Genomic DNA, 23,556 nt, shown 5'->3' on the forward strand with positions numbered 1-23,556 from the left:
TGGCAGATGAGAGCTGGTTCAAACTCCCTTTATGCCTGTATGCATTTCTTCATATTTTTTAATTAGAAGGGCCTGGCCCACAATGACACATTGCAGCCCTTAAAACGGTCACATTGCAACCCTTCAACCACCACAATTCGTCAAATGGGATGACTAGAGATAAAACCCTTAGCTACAAAGGTAGTCTGTTAAAATTCATGTAATAAAGTGCATGTTTGAATACTGTGCAAGAACAATCCATCATTAAAAGTCTAGTGGCTTTAACATATGCTTTTCATAAGTAAATCAGACCTACTGCATTTGTGGTAACCTTTCATAATAAACAGATCTGACCTACGACATCTCACATAACTTTTGTCAATGAACCTATCAGGCCTGTAGCCTTTAAATTTCGCTTAAACCTCATCATTTCAGGCCTACTATATTGAGCATAAGCTTTCCCGCAAGGCAACCATCAGACAGTGTCATAAAATTATAAATATGTACCAATTTATAGTTGGCAAAAGAAATTGCAATCCATTTACCAGGCCTAGTATGGTTTCTAACAGGGTAAATCTCCTACCAGGTAGGTTGTTTGAGAGGGTAAGCAACACCAAAGCCCTTGCCTACTATGGTAATCAATGAGATTCCACATAACAAAATATCGGTCTACAGCATTTTCTAATACTATAATAACAATCCATCTTCAAAAGCATATTGCTTTAGCAACTGCTTTCGCAATAAAGGATTCCTGCTGTCATTGTCATAACTTTCAATGATAAGATACGACAGCTTGCACCTGAAATAATTTTTCCCAATGAACCAATCAGGCGCGGGCCCCACTGGCTGTTTTGAGTGTTGTCTCTGCCACAAGGTAACTATCAGGCGTACAATCAAAATAATAAATACACACAGAATTCCAGATGGCACAACAGTATGCAACCCATCAGAAGAGAGGCTAACAAGGGTTATCATTGTGAAATCTTTCACCCTCCATGGTTTGTCGGACGGGCTTACCAACACCAAAATCCTATCACAATATGGTAACATGCAAGATTTCATACAACAAAGTACCCGTCTACAGCCATTAACACGGTCCAATAACAATACACCCTTGAAAGCCTACTGCATTTTCACAAAAATTAATGTGAGGACTACTATCTTTGTCAAAATAAACCCATCAGACCTACAGAATTTATCATTGGCTTGCCACCATAACCAACACTGTTCTGGTATACTGAGGATAAGCTTTCCCACAGGACAAAAACGGCAATGCAAGCAAGCCTCTTTTCAGTCCAATTTCACAACCTCTGCCTAATAAAATGCTGATCTCAAGGTAGTCAAAATGTGAGAAGAGCCAAAGCCACTCTAAGGAGTACTTAAAGTTATTTTGCTAATGGCTAAATAAGTTAATTAAGCACCTACACCATCAAGCCATACTTAAAAATGTAGCGATTTGATTGGTTAAGCACAATAATATCATGCACCGCTTTCAGTATTTGTGACCTTAAAGAGTCTTTGTACAGTACTACGTTATCTTTCTGCCTCTTCTCTAATTACTCAAGTTTCTCAAATCAAGTCACTTTTTAAATATTCATAAAATACAGGAAACACATAATGGTCTAAACTGAATTGCCACAGATCAACTCCAAACAAAACCTACCAACAAGCCTACTATCTACTGATGCAAGCTAAAATCTGCAAACAATTTATTGCCAGCAAGTGGATTTATTGGTTTTAAATGCAGACACATTTATGACACTAGAGGTCTTATTAAAGAGTGTGCTGCAGGGGTGTAACAGTCATATGCACCTGCTTTCTGCACCCCAGGAGTACTTGGTATTACAGAAGAGTCCACAGATGCTTCTGCAGTCCCTTCTGTAATACAGAAAACGCAGGCTCTGCACGTGTGCCAGCATGAAAGCAAGAGGGTGTTTCCTCATTTGCAGAAGAGTGTGGCGCCATGCAAACAAAGAAATGTTTTGCCTGTACCCCACATCATACTTTGCTCCTTGAAGCATGTAGTAGCGAACATTCCTAGGAAGGAAAGACATTTTATTAAAACCTTCAGCTCAAAACACATGGTCACTTTCTCAACCTGTTCCTGGGAACTAGTGTGACCCTTAAAAATTTCACTGTTCGTGCTGGAGAAAAAAATTGACCTAATATATCTGGTCACCATCAAAAAAAGTGTAATAAATGGTCTGTATTTTTTCCATAAATAAAACAGAGAAATTCACACATGGGCAACGATGGTGAGATCCCATGCAAGGTTAAACATAGACAGGTAGATTGGTATAGGTCAGGGACCTCTGTGTTGGCGTGGTGTTTTCACAGATCGTCAGAGGAAGCTTTCTGCAACAATTCAATGATTTTCCTGCATGCACCACTGTAGGCCTAATCATGCATAAGCCTCTTAATGCATAGAGAGTAACTAGATTTGGGTGTCATTTCCAATTACATTAGGTCAGAAGGGGTTGTAATATTCATTTAGAAGATGGTGTTATGATGGTGCTGAATGATGCTGCATTACATTCTGTATTCTGATTTGTCGACCTATGCAACAAATTGATCAACTTACGCTGACACTGTGATTTTCAATGTGTATTTTGGTATCCAAGGGTCCATTCGAGAGGTGAGCCAAGTCTAGTTAGCCCCGACTTTAGAGAGCAGACCCATGTTAGTCCGTCTCCTGCTTGGGACTTAGAATATTTTTGTCCTGAAACTTGACTTAACGTCATTCTCTTTGAAGCATTTGATGGAGTCTTCTGCCTTATATTGACTTACCATGCATTTTTACTTATTTTCTCCTTCTGCATTGTAATTTGATTTTTTAAAAGCTGTTCATTGTTTCCAAACTTCACTGGGCTTGAGCCTTACTGATTTGAAGGTTATTCCATTGACTATGTCGAATTATTTGCCATAAGGCTTATATCTGTAGGACACAGTACCTCATTTGTGCTTGAAGACCACATCGTCCCCGATCCTGCGTAGGTGCTTAATCTTAAGATTAAGAGATAGTCTCCTGTTTCTTCCTTGCCACACAGGTTATGATAATGATGAAACTGGCCCTCCACGTTGTTCATGAAACCTTTACTTATAGCACTCAGTCTCTTGTATGTCTTGTTGCACTTCTGAATGTATTCAGTATTTCTTGCTTGAATCATAATGAATTCATTTTATCACTCACGTATGCTTAGTTTGGTTTTACTTGCCTACCCAAGTACTAAAAAATAACAACAAAAAGAAGTCTGGGTGAAAAAAGATTATCTGATAAGACAGTCTTCAACAATAGCATTCAGAGTTCCTGTCAGGCTTCTCATACTCCCTAAGAAAATTTAAAGTTCTGTTACTGGAACACTGTTAAAAGGCTATGGCGTCATATTAACACCTATTATTTACTGCATTAAGATTGTTATGAAACACCACATCAAAAAAAAGTTACCGTGAAAAAGTACCTAATTAAGCATGGAATTCATACTTCCAATTTCTTTTTATAGAGTACGATTACTAACACTACTTGTTCAAGCCGAAACTGCCCAGGGCCTCAGAAGCTCCACCTATGAGCAATTTCACATGCCATGAGCTGGCCAGGCAGTGATTCCAGTGTCCTTTTGGAAATGGCTTCATCCAAATGTGTGGTCTTCCTTTTCGCTTAATGTGTACCTTTTACTAATCATCAAAGGGGTAATAAATGGTAGACCTACCAGTTTTGTTTCAGAGCTCAGGGTATTTTACGAAGAACAATATTCCCTATTTTACTTTGTCTTATGTAATAACCTCTTTGTTTTATCCTGTTCTTGATCTACTTAAGGACTTGTTTACACATTCTCTACAGCCCTATGAAAACCAGTTGTGTTCATATCTAAAGGTTGAGTGTTCTGTGTCATCCACCTTAAAAATGTAAACAAATTCTTGCATGTGACTATGGTGACGAGCATTGCAAGGAATTAATAACGGATTGTGATTTTGTAAACATTATAGATCCAAGATTTGGTAACATTCCATCTAGACAGGTACATATCTTTCCTTATGGGCATGACGTGATGTGAAAGACTAGTTAAGTGTGTACATTCGTTACTGGCAGACACTGCGTGACTATGATTTTGGCTCTCAGCTGTAGGATTATGTGTCCAAATTGAAAGATACAAAACAGGGTGATGGTGAGCGAATAGTTTAATCAGCGTTTTGGTATTACATCCCAGAAAGTTAGAGATGTTGGAATAATTTCTTTGCTCACAGTGAATCCGAATTGATATAAGGCCCTATGAACCATAAAGTAACACCTATTATATTGTTTAATTTTGTAAGAAAAAGCAAGGAACCTATATTTTAATAATAGCTCATCAATTCATCCATCTGGTCCAATCATGCTATAATAAACTTAACTCTGAATTTTTCGCTCTGGTTGTTTGGAGCTTCCCCGAAAGGTTGTTTGTCAAACCAAGAGATAGAGTGAACGCTATACTTCAAAAAGTTCAAGAGCATTTCCAAGAATTAACATTTAAAACTACCGGTCTGCAATTTGAACAAATCTGTCAAAATAGCATTGCAACAAAGGTGAAGGATTGTCTACAGACTGCCAAAACTCCTTGGTACTCGGAAGAACTAAAAATGCTACAATGGTAAAATTATGAACTAAAAGTAAAAAAATGCACAACCAATCGCCTAAAAAATAGCCATCATGGTATCAATATTGATAAAGACTTTACCTGGAATAAATAATTACTTCCACCGCAAAAGCCTATGGTAAGGGTTTTGTGTAGTTTTTACACTTAACTCCAAGTCCAAGACCAATCTGAGACCAAATAGAAGTTCTCTTAGAATTTAAAATTCAGAATGTTAGGAAAAACAGAGCGCTGACTGAGAACAGGTATGTTCATGCATCACTGGGTAGAGCATTGTCCAAAGATCATCCAGTTTTCGGAGTTCAAATCTACAACAACTGCAATAGTAAAAACTATTCTCCACAATTTATCTAACTGTGTGCATATCATCAATGTCTCACTATGTGATGGTGTAGTGTACACTCATTACCATACCTCTTGAGAAAGTCTTACTTAAATAATATACAGTTAATGTTCCATTGAATGGATCCCAATGTCGAGTAGGATTTTGGAGAAACTTAGTTTATGTTCAGCTTCAAATACATTTATAATCAACACAACCTTTAATTTGTTAATCAGGCTTTCAACCAAAGCATGGCAAAAATAACACTGTTAAGGAGAAAACACTGGACTCGGAGAAATGAGTCAAGTATCCCTCTTCAAATTGGTTCACCAAACAAATGGCCCCTATTAAATGGAACTGGAGTTATCCAAGAGTTTTTACTGCCAGCATATATTTAATATCTGCATCTAAATGTTGCCATTCATTACTTTGAGCTTTTGTATATACACCAAAGTATGCTACTGATACCAAACTCATTTTCAAACTCAGTGAGTCAGTTTTTGCCCTTGGGGGTGGTTTTACAAATATCAATAGATGAATGTACTGAAGTCAGAAATCTCGAAGTAGGTCGGGGGATGCAGAAGATGTAGATAGTGTTACTTAGCCTGTATGGGGCAATTAAATGGCCCATTTTCTAAAATGGACTCAACCACTGCTGCGTACAACTCATTTATTATTACCTAAGTTCACGAAACAAAAAATTAAATTGTCTTGTCTTCTTGGATGAAGCTTTCCTTTCAACCCCAAGCAGGAAAAGTTGGGAGCAGTCTTAAAAGCAACAGGATATCTATCCCATATAGCTGCTGTTATGAGAGCAGTAGTATGAAAGCCACCAAGAATGTTGGGCTGGCCTATGAACACTCAATCTTGAAACAAACAAAAACAGCTCAATAAACTTGGGATAGCTCAAAACATTAGGGTTATGCAAATAGGCTTTGTAGAAGGTAAAGAGTACCTGACAACACAATACCTTTACACTGGCTACAAATGGAAAATCTGGTTTGATTAAGATGCCTTTGTCATATTTAAAGATGTGTTTGAGCCTGCCCCATGCTTAGGTTTGAGGAAAATAATGATACCTCAAATTAACAATGGTTGCTCAACTCCAAAGGCTCTTCTAAAACCACCAAGGGAAAAAAACGTTCTTTTAACTTCAATATTTTATTATGGAACGCTAATACTCCAAGATTTGAATTGAACCTCCAGTTAAAAGAATTCAAAGTTATACTAAGACCAACCTTGTTTTCTATGTACCTGGTAGTACCGCAGCCAACAGGGTGCTCAGTCCCTATAGACACAGAAGCATTTAGTGCACTACAGAAACATGATCCTAAGATGACTAATGGGCCTCATTTTGAGTTCGGGAGAGAGGGACTCTGTTCCAAATGTGTTAGATGTCCTGTCTGCAGCATTACACGTGTCAGAGAGGATAATACACTTGAAGTGCAGCAGATGGGACAACCGCCACATTTGTGACAGAGCACTGAGCCTGCCGAACTCTAAATAAGTCTGTAAGCGCTCAATGCATTCTCATTAATTTCTAATGAACTCCCAAGGAGTTTCACATCAGAGATTTTAATTTCCAGTAATTTACCAGCAACTTACCTGTGATGTGGTCATGTTCATCACATTCTCAATCTTTCTATTTGTTTTGCTGTAGGTATTGATATACAGTCTCCCTGCTTTTACAAGTTCAATATCTCTCATGTGCTTCCACTTATTTTCATACAATGGATTTCAGAGGAGGTTACAAAATCTAGCAACAAAAATCACAATTCAGCAATAGCTTCACCTAGACCACTGCAAATCTTACATGCGTTTTGCTTTTTAAAACAGAATGGACTAGTGTGCTGTTTTAATCTTACTACTGGCCTTCCGTCACCAGTAATCGTCGGTCACCCCATGCCAACCAAGCTTCCTTATATTACTGTCTAGGAATTTCAGCACATAGTCACACAACGCAAAGTAATACGCATAAATCGTACAATACGATTTTTCGTGCTTCGGTGTTGGTGCTGTTCTCCGTGATAGTGGATTATCTCCCTACAATGCAATTTAACTGACGATATCCTGCACTAGTCCCGGATGCCTCTCTGTCCCTTCAATTAACTACATTAACAGACAATTCTGGATAAACTTTACTATTCAGAATAATTACAGGCAGCAATCATAATTCTTATGCTCCCTTTTGTCCGGATGATGACCTTCTAAGTCATTAAAGGTCGAAATGCCGTCGATAGACTCCAGTCTGAGAAAGATACTCATTGTGCAATGATATACATATGGACTTCTGATTTATTTATCCAGAAAAGTGTAGATGGGACAAGAGGAGGGGTGTGCTCTGGAGGAAGCCAAGAGAAGTGCTGTCATCGCGACTGCAGGACGAGGAGAAACAGGATGTCGCCAGATGACAGGAGCACCAAGGTCGTGACTGCGTGAGTGGAGGACATCAGACTGCACTCAGAGATGGGCAGCAGCCCACCGAAGGATCCATGACAGCGTGACACGCTCCAAGTTCGAGGACTGGCTTGAGACCAAGACACTGAACAGCCCCAACAACCCATGAGAAGGAGGTGCGGGGATCCAGACCTCATATTTTTCCCCAGGGTCTACTATACTATCAATTGGAATGCTAAAAGGGTGAAGAGGGAAAATACCTGGTGTGGCCCAAGAGGAGTGAAGGAACTCTTGGAAAAGTCAAATTGACATTCTTATCTATGTTTATTTCCATCCAATACCCCAAACCCCTGTACGAATATTACTAAGTGCACGAATAAAAGACATTTCTAACACTGGTCTGTGTCCCACCTGTCTGTTAGACTGTTACAAATGGTGTCAGAAGAGGGATTTCGGTCTCCGTAACAGGCTAAAGACATGACATAACCAGTTACCATGGATCAAATGATCCAACAATTAGAAGAAATTCAGAGACAGCACAGCAGGCCAGAACATTTATTAAAGCAGAGTAGGTTGTCAGAACTACATTTTATTAAGAAACTTATATGCTACATGTTATACAGGAAATGCAGGTCACGATTCATTTCAAATCTACGTGTTTATATGCCAATGCCCACATGCAGAGTTAAGTGCACACCATTACCATGTACAGGTCAAACAGCGAACAGTGCAGAATGACGAAATCTAAGCGAGAGAGAAGAATTTACTTACGTTTTCATGTTTCATATGCTTGAGTAACCTCAGTTCCCTGTAAGTTCTTCTTGCATGAATAAGTGACTGGAAGGGCCGCGAAAGCTTTTTCACTGCCACCTTCTGCCTCGTTTTGGTATCATACGTTGAGCTGCAGCAAAACAAATACGAAATAAAATATTGGTGATGTCAGAGCTTAGATCATTGACCTCTTCAATTCTAGATTTTAAAGCTAAATCAATCCAAATATAGTGTCTGCTAAAAAAACCAGCTTTTCAATCTACTGACTAGCTTTGCTCTTCTACCTAGACTCCTTGAGAATCCTTTTTTTCACTCTTCAGAGCAGGGAGGGATGGGGCAGTAGAGGTGGGAAGAGTATGAGACAGAGTTGGACGGAGGAAAGGAGTATGGAGCTGCAAGAGCATAGTGGGCGGAGGGTGGGAGGAAATGCGTTACTTACCTGTAACTGCAGTTATCCAGTATTGGTATCTTTCATAGATTCACATGCCTGAATCATTCCCCGTCGTCGGGATGGGAGTCCCCGGTACATAAATAAAGTAATGTCTCATTAGACATATAAAGTAATAGGCCAAGGGCCTCACCTTAGTAACATATCCATGTCCTTTTGTAAAAAAAGGACCACACTTTGGAGTAGAGCCAATCAGCTATCACCACCCTCTGGAACCCTCTGGAACCCTCCTGGAAGGAGCTCTAGTCCTTCAAATTTTCTATCGCACGTCGTGCTAAGGGAGTCTTCTCTGAGCTCTGCTCAGCTTTCCTTATTTTTGGATTTCCAGTGCTTCTTACTTCAATTTTCCTTCATGGCAGATACTCCAAAGAAAGGCATTTTTAGGCCTTGTACTTCCTTCGGAAAATAGAGACTTCATGTGGATGACCAAACACAAGGATTGTCTCTACTGCCTTTATCCGGATCACTCATTAAAGGACTGTAAGGTATGTCGTACCTTTTCCTCAAAGACCCTCAAAGACCGTGAGGGTCCCCTCTTAATTTGGCTGCAGAGGCATAAAGACAAAGAACAAGTACTGTCTTCTGAGGAAAGTGAGGGCTCTTCCATATCTTCTCAATCCTCTCAGAAAAGTCCAAGGGAGGCTTCTCCAGGCCCTTCGTCGCAGCCACCTCAAAAGAAGGCGTATAAAACCTCTTCAGAGGTACATCCCAAGGCTCTTTCAGCGAAGATTTCTCCTCAGGAGGTTCTGCTCACCTTCAAAAAGCCTTCTTCCACCCAGTCGACGACGGCCTTGTCGACGGTGGCCTCGACAACGAGGAAATCTTCATCTACAGCCTTGTGTGTGACCTCGTCGATGACGACTGTTTCAACTTCTGTCGCGTCTTCTTCATTATCCACGTCAACGACGACTACTCCATCGTCGACGGCCGGTAGGTCTGACAGATCGACGCTTAAGATAAAGAAGTCATCGTCGACGTCCAAATTACAGTCGACGCTACGATAGCCGACGAATGTGTCGACGACGACACCATCGAAGACTATTGTTATTGTTTCTTGGTCTCCCTCTCCCGCCCCAATGAATTGGATCCATCAGATACAGTAGCCAAAAGACACTGGGTTGTGGTAATCGCAACCTGAAAGAGGCTGAGAACTTTTGCTCGCAGAGGGCTTCATAAAAATGGATAGGTGAACTTCTTACCTAGTGAACTTCGATTGAAAGGACCTAACTTGCAAGGTGAAATCTTATTAAGACTACGTCAGAGGGACTCTATGGCTCCTGTGATGCAAACCACAGAAAGCACTATTCCCTAACTCACTGTCCTAATGTGCGCATCATACCTCCAGCTTGGCCATAACTAACTTATTGCAAATGGCTGTTTAAGCTCTGAGACCAGGAGAGAGGAGCCATGACTGATGCAAACAGCTAACATTGCTTTTAATGACATTCTTAGCATTTTTAAACATGTGAATCCTACCTTGTCACATGCTAGCTCAATTCTAGCTCTAGAGAGATCACTGAACCTCCACCATCGTTTATTGTACAATCATTCCCCATTAGACAGCAAATGAGGGCTCAAAGCTATATTTTAAAAGCAAAAAAGACACTTTCAGACCTTTAGCTTGAGCAGTAGTGTCACCCTCGGACATAAAATGAGTGCCCTGCATGTAATAGTACACTGCCATTCCCTATCATTTTATATTGTACTCCATGTTAAAAAGCAGAGATGCAGTGGGCGAGCAAGTACGATGCACAATCACATGGTTCTGTGCTGTGATCTCACCCACCATCTTAGCCTAGTGGTGGATGTATTGTGCAACAATTGTGTGGTCCAGAATACCTGACGGATCTGGGCAATCAAAATTGGCAGGGGAGTTCCAGACAAGAAATTAAGTACTGTGGACACATTGGTCATAGACTTAGCATCATATGATTGGGAAGCTACAGGTCGGCTAATTGTGATGATGGAATCGAACGCCATTTTGTTTTGAATTGAAAAGGGCAAACATGAATCGTCATCTTTGGAGGGGCAAGAAGTTGGGTGTCTTGTGTATTTATGAAATCTAAAATCAAAATAGAGAGGACCCCTCACACCATAGATATAAGCTCAAGTTTCAAGGGGCTACGTAATAATTCCATGCCTTTGTTTGCCACCATTGGATGGCACTTAAACTCTACTATTTAACGCAAATCCTCTCACTTGTATTCCACACATACTTACATAAAGATAACATTTGCAATGAACATTAACTGTACAAATAAACATTTGAAAGGGAACGTGAATCTGTACATTCGAAAACACATAAGACTATCTTTTTTGTCAATTGCTGTTTTCTCGCCCAAGTTATATCAATACAAAAAAAAACACAAATAATGTTACATAATTACAAGACAATATTGCACATCAATAAAGACTTTGAAACACCGAGACCACGAAGTCAAACAGTAACTTGTTTGTACATACATTTAAATGTGTTGCTAATTCGTCATGCAATAAAGTACCAACATTTATAAGTGTCCAACATATAACGTATTATTAAACAAAATTAAAAACAAGACAATATCTAAATAAGCGTATCCCGTGCCCTAGTATATTTGGGGGGGGGGGGGGGGGGAATACACTATGGGATTGGGGTACAACACAATAATTCAAATAAACATTAAATGAATAAACAATCAGCTCATTTAATCCTGTACTAATTTAATCCGTTTTGAAGGATGCCAAATTCTCTCAAATTCTTAAATTTCGCTAACGCATTTCGACCTTCTAGATGGCACTAAGTTTGTTAAAGGTCTTCCGCAGGGCATATAGGTGGAGGGGGATACTGTGTGTGAAAAATAAAAAATAAGTAAAGTGAGTTTAGGTGAATAAAATTAATGGGTTATTAATTACAAAGGGCGTCCCTGCTAAAAGTCATGCCTCAACTGAATTCAGTAACTGTCCCCCTCCATAGTTGTTCACACGGATCCTGGATTTTCCCATGGATTATCCTCACTTTCAAATACATAAATAGAAATGGGGTTGGGCGGGGCAAAGAAAGGATGGGGGAGGAAAGCTCTGTCGAAAGCTGTTGCCTTACATGCAATTATGAATGTTCCGTTTAATCATGACGGTAGAAGGATGCTTCTTACATTTTACTGTGGGGGCCTTGTGTGTTATGCAAATTACATTTTACATGTAGCACAACAAAGCAGGATATACAAATGTATATATACACAGAGAAGTTACAATTCAGAAGCACACTGTTCAGGGTGATGTTAAATTCTGATTAATGCCCACAGTTCATGTTAATTTAGACGCTGTGTTTGTATCTGCAATTTTTCGATGCATTTGGATTCCGTTTTTAGCAAAAGGGATTCTATGGAACCTCCTCTTGTTTCTGTGTTTGCCTTTGGGAGGTGCTGGTGGTATTAGGCTTCAGCCCTTATTTTATTTCAAAGCTCCAGAGGATATATGAGAATTTGCCTGCCAGAATTCTGTTTAATGGGTCGCTGACTAGGAGTTTTGTTATTTACAGAGGCACTCCGCAGGACGGCTCCATGTCTCCTCTCCTTTTATATTGAACTGTTCGCCAAGTTACTTAGAAGAGATGCTCAGAAAATTCCTTTCTGCTCCTCCCAGTTTAGTAATAAAACTGGGTTATATGGGGACGACCTAGTCATTTACACACCAGATCCCATTCAGAGTATCCCCAGGGTGGAAAGCGTGGTGGAGGAATTTGGGTCTCTATCAGGATATCTAGTGAATAAGTAAGTCAGAAGTGATGTGTTGGAATGGAGTATACTGGACAGGGGAGGCACAGTGGAGATTAAGTACCTGTGTATTGTCAACCCCCTGGAGGCAATACCACAGCACAATATGGGGAGGGTGTCGAAGGAGGTGGATGCATTACTCGTTAGATGGAAGAATTTGCCATTGACAATTGATAGGAGAGTGAATTTGATTAGGATGTTATTCTCCTCAAACTTACATATATTTTTTTAACTGCATTCGCCTTATTTCCCAGAATGGCTGTTCATAAGATTTGAGAAAATAAGTTTCATATGGGCATCAGGTGGATCAAGGCTAGCGTGGAAAAAGATTAGGTGCTGGCTTAGGAAGGGTACCCTAGTTCTGCCGGACCTGAATTTGTAATGTATGGTCCTTCATTTGAAAAACTCTAGGATGCTTTTTAGGTAAGCCGGATGGTTCAACCAGGTGGGGTGGGGGGTGGGGGGGTGGGCTAAATGCTAAAGATTTTAAAGGACGCGCTGAGCTTATGGTTCAGAGTCAGGAAGATCTTGGATACTGGTTATCATTCCGACTTTGCACCCAACTAGGATTCCTCGGGTACCCCAGTGAGTTTGAGAGATGGTTGGAGCCTCCCACTAAGGAGGGCTGGGATAGCCACCTCGGGGACCTGTTGGTAGTGCAGGGGATATTACCCCGGGAACTTCTAAGCACAAAGACTGGGGGCTCCTTAACAAGGTTGAAATATCTGCAGTTGTCTTCTTGGCTCGAGAGTGCTACTGAGGAGATGGGGGCACCTGGGAACTCGAGTCTACACTAAAGGATGTGCGACCTTAAAGCAAGGAGGTTACCAACTGACATTGGAAGTTTTTAGATGCCGAGGATAGTAAAACAAAGGCACGATATTCAGCATGGGAAGGAATCATCCAAGAGACAGAATTGCAACTTAGATGGCAAACCTCCCTGAAGTTATTGTTCTCTGTGGTTAAACCAGACAACCTCAAACAAAATCACTTTTTTACCAAAAAACAGATTAGACTGGACCCCTCAAAAGATCGCCAAGTTTGTACAGGAGCCGACCCCCAGATGTAGGATTGGTTTATTAAGAGCCAACGATGAGCATGCCTTTTTCACTTGTCCTGTGACCAAAGGTTTTTGGAAGGATGTCAAGAACGTTTCAAAGGATATCTTGTGAGTCAATATCAAGTTAAGTCTTGTGTTAGTTCTAAGGGTGGTGGATATGGCCTTGCATAGACTTCAGAGTAGAGAGCATAGAGGTATTTTGTTCTATCTTGTAGTTCTAGCCAGGAGAGAGATCTGTAAGCGTTGGACTGATCCAACTCGTCCATGTGCAAAAGCCTGGCTCAAAGCGGTACATTGGACTTGCTGTATGGGGTGAGTAAGATATGGGCGGATTTTTCCAGGTGGAGTGGTATGTTGGCTGCGGATTCGATAGAATGGCCAGTCCTATGATTACACTGAGGCGCCGCCTGGGTGATGGGACAGTGGATTTGGTTGCTGCAGTAGGGGCCAGTGCCCATGCAGCAGGTTAAGGGCCAGCTAGTATGCCTGAGTGTGCATAAGCTATGGTTATATGAGGACAAACAAGAAAATGACTGACCCCTTAATCTCGGTTTCTGAATTATGAAGCGTGCCACTTCGGTGGATGAGGGTCTCTGTATCCTAAATAAGGGGTGGTCTCTTAACTTGAGACATTCCTACTTGTGGCCATAGAAATGATAATCAGATCACAAACAAACATATACACAGATATATCTCCGAGACATCATACTTGGTGTTTTATGTGTTATGACATGAAAGTGGGTATTCAGGTCTGGATTTGATTGAGTCGTGTCCATCAGTACGTGCATAATAAGTTGACCTACTGCAATTTACGCCAAGAGGAACAATCACTCCAGTGCAGTGTCTACTTGAGGCTACTCACGGAGCCCAGTGCTCTTTGACATTCACAGTCCCTCCAGATCAGTGTAGCTAAAGTCACAGATGCCAGTTTCTCTCATATATAGCAATATACATGTATAGAATTGCCACTGCTTCAATGCTCCCATGATAAATGGCTGTTAGACTTCCAGAATCTGACGCATGGATGCCCATAACTGCGAGCACTGAAGGGCAGCATGTCCTTTTGGGCCACACTCCCGCTCTCGATAACAGGACGAATCTCATTATTAAAAATGATAGCTTTGCCACGTCTCCTATACTACTTCCGCACGCTCCCGGTGTGGATACCGAGCTCTATTTTCCGGCAGCTGCGATCGTTATTAGTCTCGTTCCTCTGGGGCACGGGACGGCGCAGAATTGCGATGGCAACTCTGACCCGGCCAAAGGACGAGGGGGGCCTAGTGGTCCCGGACTTCGAGTTTAACTATCTGGCGGCGCAGCTATGGATCTTTACACAGGAGGTGGCAAGAGTATACCGGGGGCCGGAGCAAGACAGAGAGGGAGGCACCCCTCGCCATGTGCTGGCGTATATCACGCTGCAGCAGAGGCTGGTTGTCGGAGACTTGTCCATGGAGGAACAGACGTTCAGGCAATGCTGGAACCGATCGCAGCGTCGAGCGGGAGTGCGGCGCCCGTATGCGCCCGAGATACCGCTGGGAATGGTGGCGGCGCTCCCGCACGGAGGAGATTGGTCGGGATTACAGGTGTGGGAGGAGGCGGGCCTACAAATGTTGGGCGACTTGTACGAGGAGGGTGCGTTGATCCCTTATCAAACTCTGCAGGAGCGGTTTGGTCTTCCGAGGGGAGATTACCTGATGCACGCGGCAGTGACTGGAGCGATACAGGCGCACTGGGGAAAGGGGCTCGCCAATACACCATGATGTCTGCTGACACCTACAAAGCAGTGGCTGGTCTGTACTCCAGAATGATGCGCGAAACCTTACAGCCGATGGCGGCGCTGAAGGCGAAATGGGAGCAGGATATACAAACAGAGATCCCTGACACCACGTGGGCGGGTATAGTGAGGAGGGCCAGGAAGAGCACAAGGAACGCACGCTTCCAGTTGATACACTTTTATATCCTCCACAGGGCCTACCTCACACCAGGTAAAATTGGAAAATATTTTGGAGTGGAGGATGCGGCGTGCCCTAGATGCGGTGCAATAGGAGCAGAGTTAGGTCATATGCTATGGGACTGCCCTCACCTGCGCGAATACTGGAGGGAAGTGGGCGGGACACTGGCTGAGGTAACGGACAGAGAATTGCAATATAGCAAGGCGGTCTGTGTCCTGCACTGGTTTCCTCACACGCCCAAGAACAAGACCGCAAGTAAATGTATAGATATGGGCCTCCTCTTCGCAAAGAGGGAAGTGACGAGACTCTGGAAGTCGAAGGTGGGCCCCACACATGGGAGGTGGATTAAGGAACTGCAGAAATGGGCGGCAAGTGAAAGTACACTTAGATACCAACTGGCGAGTCGTAGGTCAGATGATAGGGCGCTAGAGGCGGCCACAGAGTGGGAGGTGTTGGTGCAGGCCCTGAGCAGCAGCGCGGTGGAGGAGGAAGAGGAGCCCTCTGACCCTGATGATGATCCCCGGAACGTCCCAACCACAAATACACAGTAGATAGTCATTTACTTCTGATACGTACCCAAGACTACATATTAAGGCCGAGACCAGTCGTAGACGAGGGCACTGGAGGGTGGAGAGGGAGGGGGATAGGGACTGGGGAGGGGGAGTGACTGGGTGGGGGGGAGAACACTTCAACGCGGAACGCAGACATCCTCTAATGATATGAACAAATGTACAGGTTGCAATATGGTTAAGTATGATGACCTACATGTTATCGCTGCCCGGCCTCTGGGATGTGGGCTCACAAGCTGTGTACGGAAGCCTCATGGCCAAGAAAGGAAACTGCACTGGCATTTGCGGTGCAGGGTCATTATGTATGCAAGCTGCTTATCCTATTGTTCTGCAATAAAAACGGTTTTTCAAAAAAAATGGATGCCCATAACTGGATGCAACACTGTGTTCAAGGTGAATAAAAGTAAGACAGGGGTGCTAGTGACTGGGGACGTGTCTCCACAGGGTAAATTAGAAATCTATACATCAAGTTGACGCGGAGCTCCGTTTCAGGATTCCAACCACTACTGCGATCAAATTCTTTCGTTATTCAATTCAAACCTTTAAAAATAGCACAGGAATCCGAAGGCAACAGCCATGGCATCTTTCAGTATGGGTAACTGCAATGGAGTGAATATACGTTGCTACAAAGTCCAAGTCTCTTAATTAAGTCTTAAAAATATTGCTGCTGTGCAGGTTAGTGGAGCCTGGTCGACCATTATATCTCTCTAGTTCTCAGACAGCTCCTCTGGCTTCCAGTGAAAGAAAGTAAACTTTAAAATCTTGTGTGTAATTCACAAAAGTACTGCATGATAATAGTCAAGCCTTATGCACTACCCTGTTTGAATGCTGTGCCCATTAGGTCTGCTCAGTTTCAGCAATGAGTATGTTTTCAAAGACTACAAGTTGCGCTTATACTGCATTCCTAAGACGTTCTAGGAGCATTATGGTGTAATTCAAGTCTTTTGTCACTAGGGGGAAACCTAAATTGCTTGTTCTTTCACAATTGAAGACATATCTAATTTCTCAATGATGCCTATCCCGTAACTTACTAATACTCTCCTCTCCAGGATTCACTTGCACAGCTAGTGCAAAAAGGTCCCAGTAACAGATAACCACTCGACAAGAGGAAGGAGAAAATATTTTTAAAAAGTTACGTCCACTAAGGTGATAAGCAAAAGTTACATGAAATTGTCTAAACATCTCTGTACTGCAGTATGACATGATTTCAGAACTCTTTTTTTAAATTCCCCAAAAATTCAGGCTATACAAAACTCCTTACAGACTAGCCTCGTACCCACCTCGACCACACCAGGAACCTCGGGATAATCAATGACAACAAGCTGGGCACGTGCTTCCACACCCTCAGGAATATCTTCAAATGGACCCCAAGCAACACCAGAAAAAACGTCACCTGTGCAGGCTGAACTACAGGAATGCCCATTACATCAGAATCCGCAACTAACTCACCAGAAGTCTACAAACAATCCAGAACATGCCAGTCATACTTGTACTCAACCTTCCATACAAGACTCGCATCACACCACATCTCAGGAAGCTCCTTTGACTCCACATACACAAGCATGTTCAATTCAAACTCCTCACCCCCACATTCAAAGGACTGCATAACAAAGGCCTGTACAACCTGAACAACTGTATCTCATTCCCTCAACCAGCCAGAGTCCTCTGCTCAGTCGGACTCCAACTTACGCACATCCCACATATACACAGAAAGAGTTGTAGGTTGATCCTACAGCTAGAACCACCTCCGAGCATCCTCCTCACTACCAGAGTGTCACAAGAAGCAGAAAATTCCTCTTTAAGAAACCCCACCATATCCCCACACCCTCGAGACCAGGCCCATACATGTACTCAACATCAAGATTAGTTCACTGGCGATAGCGCTCTTTACAAATGCACACAAAAAGATATAAATGAATACAACAGCTCCAATATTCCATTGGAGTCTAAAATCAAGTTGGTGGATTGGCCTGGTAATTAGTTATCAGAACAAGTAATGGCAGTAAACGATAAAGAACTGCAATATCAAATATAAAGAAAGACAAACAGACTACGTTATGCTGTTCTGATAAATGAGATTTGTAAAAGGATTTAAAAACGGTTCTCTAAAACAAAATCCCACTATTCAGAGGGCTGAACATATTTTCCAGCTGCCTTTCTCTCTGAATGTTATTAAGTCATTATATGACTTTTTTTTAGACTTCCAACATGATTATATTTGCTATAGCTTCGGACTGTGACTAGTCTTCCCATTACAGTAAGTATACAAAACAGTGATGGATGCAATGCTTCAATCAACACAGCCATCAGTAATCTCTCGGGCCGCATCCCAATCCATCATTATTTTGCACACCATGTCAACTCCATTTAGACCCAGCAATATGCAAATCAGTCTTGACCATGCTTCAATAGAAACAAGCATTGGCATAGCCAATAGGTCTCACCTTTGGGATCTTGTAAGTGTTTAGCCATGCAACAGTTGCATAACTAAATACTTATAAGGTCCCAAAAGTGAGACCAATTGGCTATGCCAAGCGGCCGTGAAAGTGATCGCGATCAAACATCAAAGCGGCCGCAAACGTGAAAGTAAGCGCGGTCAAGCGCGGCGCGCGCACCCGCGCACTTGCACTGTAGCTCTAGGCTGGCCTGGTAGCACTTTTTGGAGCCCTCTCAATAAGTCTCGCCAGACCAGCGCATGCGCTGGGTCAGGCGAGACCTAACAGTCCAGCACAACTGCCAAGCCAGGTCCTCCCCGATTTGGAACACAAGCAAACTAGGACCAGTGTCAGCCTAGTTAGGGCTCACCAGCCGGGTACAGCTTTGTTCCAGTGACAGTGTGCACGGGACCGACGTCTGGTCATACCTGTTCCACTTAGGGTGACAATAAGTATATAAAACAGTGATGGATGGAATGCTTGAATTATTCTCAGCAATAGGTAATCACTCGGGCCGCATCCCAATCCACCGTCATTTTGCACACCACGGAACGTCAGTTTGGACCCAGCTATATGCAGTGACACAGTGTGCACCGGACCCACGTCTGATTTGCATACACCTGGGTCCAAACTGAGGTGGCCTAGTGTGCAAAATAACATTACATCCATCACTTTCTGTATACGTCTTCCTTACAGCGCATGCTTCACACTGGGTTCTGCTCTCTGTGCAGTACTAAATAAAAGCAGATTTTGCTTTAAGTAGCGGAAGCTCTTACTAAAAAAATGGCAGACTCTTGGTGAGTATTTTCTTTTTACTTTACAAAATCAATAGCCGTCTCCGATCTGCTTAAAGACTAGAAAAGCTGCCGAAAGGGAACGAACAAGCCATTAAAATTAGCCACACACAGAAGAGAGGTGGAGTCCAGTGAGAATGACTAAAGAACATAAGATGGAAATATGCGCAATTAGTTTGTCATTTACTTCATGCTTGCTTCTGGGACTTCAAAGTATGGCGCAGACGGTCGTTGAGCACGGCTGCCACATAGTCTGGCACGCTGTCTCCACACCTACTGATGACACGCAACTATGAAACTTTTAGTAATTCTATTTACGGCCAATAGATTGGGCTAGAAGTGGAGCTCGCATTCAAAGTGCTCAATGCTGTGAAAAGATGCAGACGCGGCCCAGCGTCTTAACTGTGCTATGTCAAACGAGGTATAAAATATTATTTTCCAATTAAAAAAAAAATAAAAATACCCTCAACTGGGCCGAGTTTACGTAAACAAATTCGGCCTGAAAATACATTCACACACTTTGGAAAGACCCAGGTGCTTTTGTGCCCCACGAAAGTTTTTTCTTCCAATGAGCGACAGTTGGTTATTCTTTAATACTGCTCCGCGTATATCACCTGTGTTTTTTACGCTCCCCATTAAAAAGCTACGTACAGTACGGGTACATGTTGATATACGCCAAGGTGAATTGTTAGCAAGTGAAATAGCACTCCTACTATAATTTGCTGCGTTTTCGATAAATCACTTTTTTTTTTAGACCTTCTGCAGCTTCCCACCGATCCCTTCCCATGATCCTCTGCGAATCATGGTGTCACGTGCTGTGCTCCAAAACCTGCTTTCCCGGTTGGTTTCCGCCCATTTAAGAAGATGATGTATGAGAACACGCACAGCGAAAATGTTGCTCCGCTTTTAATAGCGGGCTTGATTGACCAACGGAGGAAACCAATACAAATCCGAAACTGGAGTCACAACTGAACACATCCACTACAAGAGGAGGTGTTAAAGACGAACTATCACACCGTACTCTTGGGCAGCAACTCGTTTCCTGTGCATGGATGGGCGGGCGAGGAGGCACTGACTCCCTAAGCAGCCAACTCCCTCGGCCAGATGCCATGCAGTGACGCCCTCACGCACGGCTGCAGGCCAAGGTGTCCACACCGGAGTACTACAAAGCATTCACGCGCGCGCGCGCACACACACACACAACTTTATCGCACACACGGCAATAACCATGGAGAAAATCAAACACTCCAAAGGTCGAGTGTTTAAATGGCTATTCCACATCAGCAGCTGTCATTGTTGCAGTGACGCACCAACACCGCACTTACAGTAACAGAAACTCGAAAAACCCTCCGAGTCAGACCTGTAAACGAGCACACACACCACCTCACCTTTAAGAAAATAATACACCATGGGGCTGTCCATTCATAGCAATGTATGTTGAAATGTAATTCCCAACTTCCCAGCACAAGGGCGTAACCTGTCACGTATTACACCAAAGCACATGCTAACTGGATCATGCACTTTACTCAGACTGAAAAACAGGAAGCAGAGCAATACGAATGCCCTGCTGTGTGATTACTTCCAGAAATCTGAGGAAAGACTGTAGCTGGGAAGGGATACCGAGCCTGAACAGGAGGACCTGGTCACAATAAATAGAGAAAGCATTTGACTACCAGGAAGATCAATCAGGGGTTTATAGAGCGTGGTTACTGGCCCATGAGGGTCTCAAGGCGCTGAGGGTAGGGGAGGAGGGGAGCTGCTGATCCATCTGGGCGCAGGAGTTCAGTCAAAGAGCCAGGTCTTGAGATCCTTCCTGAATAACACCCAGCACGGCAAGGAACAGCGTGACAAATATTTCATTATTGGCAGAGCAATAAGAGGCAGCAGAATAGGCATCGAACTCACAACTCTTACCATTTTTTTTTAATTTTTATATTCTTATTTGTAGAGTTTTATATAGGGTGAACATGACTCTCGCTGGTATCAGAGTGCTTTACAATTGTTAGAGAGGATATAGTTATACAATGAAACACGTAGAAAAATTAGAATAAAGAAATACAAAATGCAGCAGCACTCCAAAAAGAGGGTGGTGGCCTTTCAGTGGTAAGACAAATAGATTAAATAAGACAATATCAAAATAATCAAGTGGTAAAAATGGGGTCATAAACTAGAACAGTACAGTCTGAGACAACAGCCTGGCTGAGGGTGGTATAATCTCAGTGATAGGACACCGGTCACAGGATGCTTATTTCCAGTCCAGTTCCGGCTAGATTGCTCCCATAGGGAGAAGGGTCAAGACTGATTTGCATATGGCTGGGTCTATACTGGAATGGCATGGGGAGCAAAAAAAAACGATGGATTTAAGCCTAGATTGGGTGGGATTATACCTGAGAAAATTGGCAGCATGTCCAGCAACCCGTAAATATTCTCTACTGATAAGGGAGGAACCCAGAAAAACACTGGTTTCTAGAGATACGAGCTTGAAAGACGGCATTAGCTGAAAATAATATGAACTTTGTGTGAAAAACGGAACTACAACTACTACGATGATCTGGGTTAATGGCTCTGTAACATGCAAGCAGTGGGCTCCTACCCACTTTCAAAGACATTTATAAGCTGAATGAGCATTCACATTGTAGACCACATAAAAAATATGAACAGGGCAATTACCCAAGCCGAACATCTAAAATGGAATAGGATATTCCAAGATAGAAAGGACTATATGCCATCTCCTGGAATTTAGTTAAACACTAGACACACGTAGATCAAGTGATTGTAACTAGGGTACTTTGGGACACTACCTGGATTCCCTGGACGGACGCCAGATCTGGATGGAGACCAACTTACAGGCTCACTACTAGATATTTGGCATGATATTTAAAGAAGACCACTACTTAATACTTACACAAGACACCGATTAAATAGAAGCTTTACTTTAGGATGACACAAAGCTGCCTTTCACTGATTGGAGTGAAGGAGATTGCAGAGTGAAATATAGGTTTGGAAAGAATCATGTAAAATTCGAAGTGTATGTATACAAAGAAAGGGACTATGGGGTTTTTTCCTCTCTCGGAGGAGTGGGAGGGCCAGCATAAAAAGGCCCCAGTGTAAATATTCAAAAAGTAGGATTGTGCTGTTCCTCTAGTGTCAGGGTTTAGAGAGTCAGAAAGACCGGAACCAACTGTGTTTAGAATAGGAAATCCCTATATTGGATTGTAATGCCCTCACACACTCTTTCAGGTGCCATGCTTCATCATTTGGGCTGCTCCTCGTTGGGTCGTCGGTGCAATACCCAACGGGCTCCCTATAATAGGGACACTTTACCGGAGATCTTTTATGCATGTCTCGGGTTAGGGTGTCCTTGTTGAAAAGTGTAGGTCAACATGTTTCTCGCTATAAGTTAATTCTACTTGCGATTCTTCATAATTGCATATATTTGATTACATGCCCTTGCGACCTACACTACGTGGAGATAACGACTCGCCCAATCAAATTACGCATATCCGAACACCAAAGTAATTTTCGGTGTCACAAGAATACGAAAATGTGTGCCCACTACCTGGAAGAAAATCACACACCAGACTCTTTGAAATGGGTAATTCTGGAGGCATCCCCAAGAGTATCCAAGACAAGTCTTTTTGCCAAAGAACAGAGGTGGATACATCGATTATCAACGAATGACAAGGGGCTAAATTAAAACATACCATGGAGCTCTATTAGAATCTAAACCAACCAGGATATTTACCCAGGCTAAATTGATATGATCCTCAGCACTCCATCAATTTCCATCTTTAATAAGGGCGTGCACCCGGTTTGCATTAGGTTCCAATTAACCAACAACACAGGGAATCCGAGCTTTAGATCAGAATAACACACAGAACAACAGTTGCTCACGCGCTGTAATAATCTTGGGTCAAATGTAGCAACCACCCCACTTCAAAATGGCTGTCAATTTAGATAAAAGGAGCCTTACTGTGATGTGTCCAGAGAATGCAAATTAATTCCACCTGAAAATAGAGGTTAGATTCCCCAACACACCACACAAAAATAGACAGGTTGCAAACAGCGCGCATAATACATTGCGAATAACATACACCCCAGGTAATGTGTTTATGTAAAAGGCACACACCATTCCAATATGGCCACCAAATACTAGGTCTTACACTGGGTGAGTGTTTCACCACCAGGTCATGCTGGCCCCACCCCCTGTCACATGACACACAAAGGGGATAAAACCTTGGTAGCCATTTACCTCGCCACCTCCCGGACCCGGTGGAGTGGGTAGGTCGTGGACGAGGCGATAAACACATAACAGTGAGTAATCTTAAGTGCAACACTGGGTTGACACCAATGTTAGCGTGAGAAACGTTCCCGCGCTGGTGGTGGGGCGTCGTGCAAGCACACCATTTAGCCATTTTTAATTTAACAACAAGAAGCGCACTATCCGGT

At 42.7% G+C, this 23,556-nt stretch overlaps 1 protein-coding gene across 3 annotated transcripts in view; it reads right to left on the minus strand.

Moving 5' to 3' along the window:
- MAPK11 (mitogen-activated protein kinase 11) overlaps nt 1–23,556 on the minus strand; it is a 221,929-nt gene that overhangs the window by 126,696 nt on the left and 71,677 nt on the right. For all 3 annotated transcript variants that reach the window (XM_085653983.1, XM_085653982.1, XM_085653981.1), the window contains exon 2: nt 8,098–8,227. In XM_085653983.1, the coding sequence (XP_085510109.1) occupies nt 8,098–8,227 (130 nt within the window). The remainder of the gene's footprint in view (nt 1–8,097; nt 8,228–23,556) is intronic.

This window comes from Triturus cristatus, chromosome 4_1, assembly GCF_964204655.1.
Source record: "Triturus cristatus chromosome 4_1, aTriCri1.1, whole genome shotgun sequence".
In the NCBI taxonomy this organism is placed as follows: Eukaryota; Metazoa; Chordata; class Amphibia; order Caudata; family Salamandridae; genus Triturus; species Triturus cristatus.